The following is a 9754-nucleotide window of genomic DNA, read 5'->3' as shown; positions in this document are numbered from 1 at the left end:
ATTCTAAAATTATTCTAGGGGTGGGCTCAAAAAAATTTAAAACTTTTATAAGGAGATCGATAGGAGGTTCATAAAGATCTTAGCAATATTTTTGAACAAAAAAGGGATTATGCTCAAATATATCGATCTAATCATTTCAAGTTATAGGCAATAAATTTGATTTCAATGTGTCTGAATAGTCTGATCTTATGCTATTGTATGATTTGTGTCCTTAGAAATCGGGCTGATTTGATTCTCCTGTATTTGGATTATTGGATAGGATTTTTTGAACCCAACTCAATATCTTAGAAATTTGGAACCATATAATGGGTTGGCAAACTCATGATTATCGCTCCCTAAAAGTGTCCATAAAATAAGAAAATGGCACATTCAAATTATCATGATGTTTACCTTATAAAGTAGATTTTATAATAGAAGTTGTTAAAATATTATTATATTGTGACATTTATCATATGTAATGAAAAATAAAATAAAGTGTTGTTCATAACTGTATAATACTTAGGGTCTATTCTCTTCAACTAATTTTCAGTTCAGTTCAGTTCACTTCATTTTCTAATTTCTTTCTTTTATAAAATAATCAGTCCTCAGTTTAGTTCAGCTCCAATTAATTCAGTTTAATTCAGCTCAATTCAGTAAATCAGAACAGACCCTTACAATACAAAGTACCGAGTAGATCAAAGTATTAATCATGCATGATTAACGTGTTAATGCGTTACACTTGTGCAGAAAGCAAGATCCAACCATCAAAAAGTTTAAATTAAAGTAAATTTTTTAAACTGATTTTTCAAATCATGCCTATTCTAAAATGATAAATAACGTAATGCATCCATTATATAGAAAAACGCATAGTCACAATTCCCTTAACCCCACGGTAGAGGAAAATAATTAGAAGTGTACGTGATTAGTGGATAACCTTTTGCAAAGTACCTAATGCATTGTGGTTGTGGACCTCTTTTTCACAAAAAGCTCCATTTTTTCCTTGATTGATCATAAGAAAAGACCTATCATAATCAAGTTTGTTGTAGAAAATTGGACAACTATTTCTAGAAAAGCAAGAATCCCCTATTTCTCTATTTTCATACAATTACTATACTTACCAATTTATTATTATTATTATTATTATTATTATTATTATTATTATTATTATTATTATTATTATTATTATTATTATTATTATTACTAGATGTAAGCCCGTGCGATGCACGGTTCTAGTAATTATTTTATTTAATTTAAAATTGTGTATATTTATGAAGATCATTCATTAGTTATATGGATAAAATTCTTAATATCATAAGATACTTTTTTAATTTTAACACTAAAGTTATCTTTTATTGTTTTATTTATTTTATGTGACGCACTGACGCTTGAATTTAAAATCCCAAACCTTATTCACTAATTTTGCTTATGTGACAATTTAAATTTTTAATTCAAAACTGAAATGACAAATATCGTTTTTTAATAAATCAAAATAAGTCTTTTGTCTATGCGTTTATTTAATATACTCGTTCTGTTTAAAATGTTAGTCTCATTTATAATCGTTTAACTATAAAATATTATGGGAAATTAGTCATATGAGATTTAGTTTTATTCGTCTTGATGAGTACATTATTAAAATCAGACTTTTACAACATTTTCTAGGTAGAGATTAAAGATATTTGAGATTAAAAATTTGCATCCATATATGTAAAAAAGATAATTATTACTTAATTTTTTTATTGTTTTTTTAGAGAAGATAACTATTGGTTTTCAAAAGTAATTTAAATTTTAATTATTCGCTATTCGTTGTTTTTACCTATGTGTCAAAATTCTTAAATTTTATTCGTCACTTTTTCTTAGGTGGCGAGTAAATTTTTTAATTCTAAAATAAATTATTAATCTAATTTTTCATTGGACAAAATAATATCTTTTCTTATGTGGCGCGTCAAATGCTCCCGAAAAATGCCTACTTTATTTAGGGAATTTTGACTTTTACCACCTTCAAATAACGAGTTTATTGAATTTACCACCTCCAAAAAAAAAAAGATTTACTTTACCACCTCATAAAAAAAAAACATCAGTTTTCCCACCAATCACCTCCAACTAACAAATTCCGTCCATAAATCCGTTAGTGGGGCCTACCTTGTACACGTGTCGCCATATTATTGGGTAAGCTTTAGAAAAAAAAAAAAATTTAAAAATTCCCATCCATCAACCGGTGGTTGCTGCCACCGTCGAGACCCCACCACCAGACCGACTACGACCAGCCCCACCACCTGACTGCTACGACCAGCCCCCACCACCTAACCGCTACGACCAACCCCACAACCTAATAACTACCACTGCACCGCACAACCACAACCACCGCACCGCACAACCACCGCATCGATTTCGACCCCCTTTCCACCAATTTAGGACCTCAAAATCCTGGCCACCACCTAATCACTACGACCAACCCCACCACCTAACCGCTAACACCGCATCGCACCGCACAGCCACAACCCCCACACCGGATTTCGACCCCCTTTTCACTAAATTCCGACCTCAAAACCCTAGCCACCAAATTTCGACCACCCATATAGCCCCCCTAATTCCGACAAATCTTCAAACCCTAGCCACCACCAAATTCCGCACTCCTAAAACCCTAACCACCCCCTGATTCCGACCACCTCCCTAGGTTACACCAAATTCCGACCCCTCCCTTGCTCCCACACGAAATTTCGACCAACCACGGTGTGTTAATTTCGTTGCCGGCTGGGTTGATATGGAAATCGGGGAAGATGAAGAAGAAACGTCAAAAAGGTGGGCCCTACTAATGGATTCATGGACGGAATCCGTTAGTTGGTGGTAAAATCGAATTTTTGGAAATTTTGGTGGTGGTAAAGTAAATCTTTTTTTTTTGAGGTGGTAAATGCAATTAAGTGGTTATTTGAAGGTGGTAAAAGTCAAAATTCCCCTTTATTTATATATATATTAGATTATTATTATTATTATTATTATTATTATTATTATTATTAAAGAAAAACTTATCAGTTTATTTTAGGGTTAAGTTTTGCGTAATTAGGTTTTAATCCCCTCCTAATTATTATTGCGGGGATCGAACACGCGATTTTTTCCACCAAAATGCAGCTCAAGTATCACTACATCAACATTCAATTGAGGCTTCAAAAAAAAACATCCAATTGATAGTTCGTTTTAGTTATGAATATACAAGTACCAACTTCTAATATAAGTACAAGTTTACTCTTGTGTAATCTACAATTCTTCACCAAAATTATCCAACCAATCTTTCAAACAAACCAACAACTCCACAACATAGTACGAGTCTAACTATATCGTCTATCATCATTTAGTTTTCATGTATGAATCCTATAACTTGTTCAAATGTTTGAAAGTATCAACTCGATTACTCTTCTTATGACAATACCTTCCAGGTAAGCTAGGTAGATAAAATAAAACTGATTTTTCCCCCTAATCTTTGTCTTTTAACTTGGTTAAATTACATTCTAATTTTGGCATTAATGCTAAAGATCGTTTGCCCCTTGCTATTCGCTTCACAATTTCTCTCTCCTCTCTGTCTTTCTCTCTCTAAATCTTTTTTAATTTTGTAGAATTTTCTCAATATTTTTTTTGCGTTCAATCTTATTTATTGAAAATTTGATATCTATATACCCCAGAAAGAAATCAAACCGAATCCCTCTTCCAATTTCAAATCATATAAACAGGTGAGTATAAAGTTATAATCTTTTTTCAGAATTTTGATAAAACAGTTTTTTTTTGTTAAAGGTAGTATTTTTCTTTAATTTTTTTTATGTTAATGGGATAATTATTGATGAAATTATGCTTAAATTTCAGGGTAATATTTCCTGTTGGAAGAGAGGAGCTAGAATTTGAAGGTTTTGTAGTAATATTATTGAAAAAGATGTTGACAGTTTGAAATTCGTTAAAAAGACAAAAATGGCTGCCAAAAACGTAAGTACTTTTTTACATTATTCTATTATTGGATTTTTTTTTTATTTATTTTAATAAAATATGTAAGGGATGATATTTTAATTGCTTATTAACATGTTTATCTTGCTTGTTATGTAATTGATGATTATATTATTACCAGGTGTTTTGTTTTACAATTTATAATTTGTAGTTGTTTGATGATGAATACTTTTTTTTTTATAAAATTCATTTCTACTTTGAAAATGTCAAAACTATATCTATTACTTTGTTAAAATTGTCTGAAAATTGAAAACTTTGGTTAATCAGGCTGCATAATTCTGTTTTGATGATTAACTGCCTCGAATTTCGGTTAATGAAGGATGTTTATTGAGTATTAGATAGGGTTTATTAATTTATGATGCTGCAAGAATGAGTTTTGCTTATGAGACTAAGTCAAAGTTCATCTGATCATGCTACAAATTCAGCTTTATTTATTATCAGACAAGTAGTTTTTCTGATTACAAACGAAGCTGAATTTCTGTGGATGTTTAGCTGTAGATTTTGCAAAAATGCAAATGTAGTGAGAGTCTTGATGCATATGAGGACCTATAGCTCATGGTTATTTGTGACTTTGTGAGCTGTGAATCCTGTGATTTGGTATGATGCTTATGCTTGTTTCGGAATGATTAGTGCCACAGGTCTTAGGAGTTTGGACTAATATAGTTTTACTCTCATCTTCTATAGCACCTCCTAGATGATTGACCCTTTTTCTCCCTTTTGCATTGTTGCTACATCATCTAGGAGCGCTTAATCTTAGGTGCATCTTATAATTTGCCCTTGTTGGCCTTATGTAGTACTCCGTATATTTTAGGAGAAGAATCTCAATGGCATGTGGACATCATTGCTGAAGAAGTCTTTGACACTTCTTCAGCAATACATGTAAATCCTTATTCATAGTTATCATTGAAGTAGGGAAAATAAGCTATACTCTTTCTTCTACAGCCTGATTTAATATTTCAAAGTTTGTTCTGTTTGGATTGTGTACTCATTGTGGGTAGAATAGGACTCATTGTGAAACGATATAAAATGCTGTTGTATCTTAGTGTGTATGTGATCTTTGTATGCTAAGGGTGGAATAGTAAATTATTTTGAGTCTGCACCAGGACATTCATACTAGCTTTCTTCCTTTACATGAGATTGATGATATTATGATATATGCAGATTGCAATGTTTTCTGATACAAAAAGCCGAAGGTCATGTATTTGCAGTGTTTTTCAAGCAGCTGCTGCAGTTGTCCTAATTTACTTGATAGGGAGTGTTTTTATTCTACCAGTTTACAGACAGGTATGATCTGTCCACCAAATACTCATGTGTTTTATAAGTTGAACTTCCTAGAGATAACTTTCGGCTTTCTTTTGATTTTTGCAACCAACAATGTGTAGCAAGACTAGCAACACCTAAATAACCTTGTCTTCCTGTGCAGGATACTCCAAAAATGGGGCTTGCTGGAAGTATGGACCTATTACTAGGCAATAGATGTGAGGTCTGTTTTCCTTCCTATGCAGATAATAATAGATCGTGTGCCTTTTATCTTATTATTTTCTTTTTCTTCATGTTCTAGAATCAGTGCAGACCTCGTGGAAGCGAGTCATTGCCTCAAGGTATTGTTGCAAAGAATTCTAATTTGGAAATGAGACCACTATGGGGCCTTCCAGAGGTAAATTATGTTTCTTTTCCTTTTTTTCATATGTATGTTTAGTTAGTGAGGCTATTTAGCTAACTGTCAACCATGTAACAAGGGTTGAAGTCTTATTCAGCCAATTTAGGCATCTGTCAGCTAACAGCTAGCAATTTAGAGTTTTACTTATTTAGCTGAAAACCTTTATCATTCCTATCATGATGTGTATTTCAGTATGATCACAGTTTTTCGTGGAATATTTGATCAATTGTAAGTTTGCTTGAGCAGAAAAGTAACTCATCACTGAGTTTGCTGGCAGTTGCTGTTGGGATTAAGCAAAAACAACTTGTGAATGCAATGGTTAGCAAGGTAATTATCATCTGCAACAGTGTTCTTGCTGCTTACTGCTCTAGCACAGGTGTTGCACATAACGTACTAATTCTTTCCATGTGGTATTTCAGTTTCTCTCGACGGGTTTTTCTGTGATGCTTTTCCATTACGATGGTAATCTTGATCAATGGAAGGATTTTACGTGGAATGATCGGGTCATACACATATCTGCAATCAATCAAACTAAATGGTATCACCCTTGTCGTATCATGCTTGTTTTTCTGTGATAGCTACACTTAAAGCTTCTTTTTGGCATGGATAATGTTCATTGTCTTTATAATCAGATTAATTGCTTATATCCTGACTTGGCTCAGGTCTTTTATGGTGATATAGGTGGTTTGCAAAGCGATTCATGCATCCAGATGTAGTTGCTGCCTATGAATATGTTTTTCTCTGGGATGAAGATATTGGAGTAGACTATTTTGATCCTTTAAGGTGTGTACCATCCTGCATTCCTGCACACGTGTAAAGCATGTACTAATATTTTAAGATGAAATCTCATTTAGATGATTATTATGATTTTGTAATTGAGTGAATTATAATTTTATGCTCATTTATTAGAATATGAGCCAAAGTTATTACATCAAAAATGTCAAATACAGTAGTAAGTAGTTTCATTCTTCTGCAAGATGATTAAAGTCATTTCCTACCACTTAATCAAAAATCTTTTGTTTTCGAATTTGGGTGAGACGTGAGACATAAGCTGCTAATTTGAAGAGGTTGATAACAGCCTTATGATCATCTTGTAGGTTGTCAATGTTGTCATAGAAACACAAGCTTGATGTGCATTTAAGGTTAAGTGCATTCAGTTAATTTTCCTTGTCAAGCCGCATATCTACTTGTTAGAATATTATGATGTAAAAATGCAAAATTTTGCAATGCTTCACTTTTCTGTGTATATGTTTTCCCATCCTTTGTGCATTTGCTAAGTTGTTAGATTGAATCAATTTACTCAACTCGGTCTCAGGGAATGTTTGAATCTGAGGACTGGACCAGCTATCTTAATTGAAACCATTTAATCCTTATTGGGTTGCTTTTAATGCCTTTATATATTTAATGTAGGTATGTATCCATCGTTAAAGAGGAGGGTCTTGAAATCTCCCAGCCAGCACTTGATGGTAACAGATCAGAGGTGCATCACCAGATTACATCTCGGGGAAGGAGAGGAAAAGTTCACAGGTAATCTTTGTGCTACTTTGGCATCTTGGTGTGTAGTCATAGCTTTGGTCGCTTACGTTTTTGCCTACACAATTAATCCGATACATTTCCAACTCTTTTGCGTCAATTCTACATTGGTTCACTCCTGCTTAATCAACTCTGGATCTGCTATGTTTTGAGCTGACATATGAACATACATTGTAAAGCTTTTTTTTTTTTTTTTTTGGTATGTTTTTGTTTGTTGTAAAATAACTTGAAGCTATTATATGGTTTGTAGGAGAACATACAAGCATAATGAATGCGATGAAGACAGTTCTGGTCCTCCTTGTACAGGGTAATTATATCTCTACTTTAAAGGATAAGAGAAACTAGCTAGCTATAATAATTATCTTGGCACTCTTTAAACTTAAGAATATATTCAGGGAGGTAAAAGCCGAATAAGACTTTTGATGTGTTGCAGGTGGATAGAAGTCATGGCTCCAGTGTTCTCTCGAGCAGCATGGCGTTGTGTATGGTACATGATTCAGGTTTGTCTTTCCTATGATCTGCAGCTAATATCTCTAGAATTTAGGGGATCTCTTTTTTATATATATACATATATATTTACCATGGAATTTAGGGTATCTCCTGATTGTACATGATATATTATTGCTTTTGAAATCTTATCACAAACTTCTGTTGAAGTGTTTGTATTTCCAATCTTATCAATGTGCTATTTAAGAATAGTCTTAAAAGAGGCAATATAATTACTTAGTTAATGAACTAAAACTTGCTTGCGGTGTGTAGAGGTTTTGAATTTTTCTTCACAAAACATGCTTTGGCATTGTTCATGTTTTAATCCAATGTGTTTTGCAGAATGACTTGATCCATGCTTGGGGTTTGGACATGCAGCTGGGATATTGTGCCCAGGCAAGTTTTTGGTGATCATTATTTGTCGCACTTTATTTTGTGCATTTTCCTCGTTATAATTATAGGTTTTTTTAATTTGCTATTCACAGGGAGATCGAACCAAAAAAATTGGGGTTGTAGATGCTGAGTATGTGATACATTACGGCCTACCTACACTAGGGGAGCCACTAGGAAAAAAGGTTAGCAGTAGCGTATCCACAATAACTTATTCTTCATGACTTCATCCCTCGGGTTGTGAAGTAATTGTCTAGTTGATTAGTAGCTGCAGAACTAGTTTTCTTATCTTGTAGAGTTGTAGGGAAGGATCACTTAATGTATCTTACCATTTTGCCGTTTTTCTTATGTAGCCTCAACTCCATGTGCTTGACAAGCGGGTTGAAGTAAGTCTTCTGGATGAATGCTTTACTATCTTCATACTAATTTATGAAAGTTATATGATTGATGAATATAGCAGCATTGCTATAACTATGACTAGTATATATAGCTGTAGTTTTCTATGCATTGAGGGACTAGAATAGTATATAGATTAAAAACATTATGATATTTTTCTGGTTGTCAGCATTTGTAACATGTCAAAATAAAGAGTATGAGTATTTCAACTATTCACAAGTTTTGAAAGTACGAAAAATAGTGTGGTTAATTTGTTTTCTCGCAGCAAAATTTGTAGTTTAGTTTTAGATGCCTAATGAACTCTTGGATACTTCTCAGGTGAGGAGACAGTCTTACAACGAATACAAGGTCTTCAGAAGGCGATGGGATAAAGCTGCCCTAACCGATGAATGCTGGACAAATCCCTATCCACAACCATTGAAACCAATCTCTCGGTAACAGGTACACAACACCGAAAGACTTTATATACACAGATTAAGGACATAATAGTTGTTTATAGATAGCATTTACAGAAATGAAGTCTGCTAAATACCAAACTATGAAAGAACATTTTTGTACAGAAGAGTTGTATACAATGTATAACAATAGTCAAAATATATTTAGTTATTTGTAAGCTTGTCTGGGTTTGAGTTATGTGCCATACTTGGCCTGGCTTGTATATAAATACGAATTATAAAGTATTAAGTATACAACTATAGTCTATACATGATATGATTCTATCATGCCAAAGAAAAGTTGTGTATTTTGGTCATGTTTGGTTGATCTAGTGGCATCTACCATTTTCGTCTTTTTGGAGTCATGTTGTTTTTATTATTATTATCCGTGTATAACCTTTAGTTATGGACCCTTATGATAGATCCCTATAAAAAGATAAGTTGTTGATTTATTTACGGTTATGACTTTGATATATCAAGGAGATTATTGGTATTTTCTGGATTTTTTTTTTTTTTTTTTCAATTTACTCGTCGTATTTATTATTCTCTAGTATCTGTACTTGAAACTGTTGAACAGTTAGTTACTGCAAAAAGTTAGGAATGGAGAAGTATAAGAGCTAGAGAGTTGAGTTGGTCAGCCAATTAAAGCACATCTGGAATTATTGATGGTTTATTATTGATGACTATCCAACCATAACAAATCACTGAATGGTCAAACTGAAGTAAATTAAACTGAGCAATGTTGACTTCATCACCTAAAATTTATGTACATTAATGATGAAGAACTTGTACCCAATTGCCAGGAATAAGTGATTAAGCAAGAACTTGTACTACGCTCCTTATGATATTATGATACGGAGTATAATATTTTATTCGCTTTAAAAGAGAT

At 33.0% G+C, this 9754-nt stretch overlaps 1 protein-coding gene across 4 annotated transcripts; it reads left to right on the top strand.

Moving 5' to 3' along the window:
- Positions 1-3201: 3201 nt before the first annotated feature.
- LOC110701103 lies at positions 3202-9358 on the top strand. Of its 4 annotated transcripts, XM_021878694.1 has the most exons (16): positions 3202-3410; positions 3654-3701; positions 3832-3948; positions 5128-5250; positions 5390-5449; positions 5528-5623; positions 5873-5953; positions 6046-6164; positions 6308-6409; positions 7037-7153; positions 7410-7466; positions 7593-7659; positions 7988-8041; positions 8131-8220; positions 8389-8421; positions 8750-9358. In XM_021878694.1, exons 3-16 carry the CDS (start codon positions 3934-3936, stop codon positions 8867-8869), a joined length of 1134 nt encoding a protein of 377 aa, XP_021734386.1. In that variant the 5' UTR covers positions 3202-3410; positions 3654-3701; positions 3832-3933; the 3' UTR covers positions 8870-9358. The 4 variants fall into 4 exon arrangements, with proteins under 4 accessions (XP_021734386.1, XP_021734389.1, XP_021734385.1 ...); XM_021878697.1 differs by lacking the exon at positions 3654-3701; XM_021878693.1 differs by having other exon boundaries at positions 3202-3701.
- Positions 9359-9754: the final 396 nt, after the last annotated feature.

The sequence above is a fragment of the Chenopodium quinoa genome, unplaced genomic scaffold, assembly GCF_001683475.1.
Source record: "Chenopodium quinoa cultivar QQ74 unplaced genomic scaffold, ASM168347v1, whole genome shotgun sequence".
NCBI lineage: Eukaryota > Viridiplantae > Streptophyta > Magnoliopsida > Caryophyllales > Amaranthaceae > Chenopodium > Chenopodium quinoa.
Note: the sequence above shows the minus strand (reverse complement) of the source record. Positions and strands in the feature narration are given on the sequence as shown.

Bases quoted from the DNA above. Each gene is read 5' to 3' on its own strand.
- LOC110701103 (XM_021878697.1), top strand. The intron at 5,624-5,872 runs GTAAATTATGTT...TTGCTTGAGCAG, and splicing joins CACTATGGGGCCTTCCAGAG to AAAAGTAACTCATCACTGAG. The intron at 6,410-7,036 runs GTGTGTACCATC...TATTTAATGTAG, and splicing joins GACTATTTTGATCCTTTAAG to GTATGTATCCATCGTTAAAG.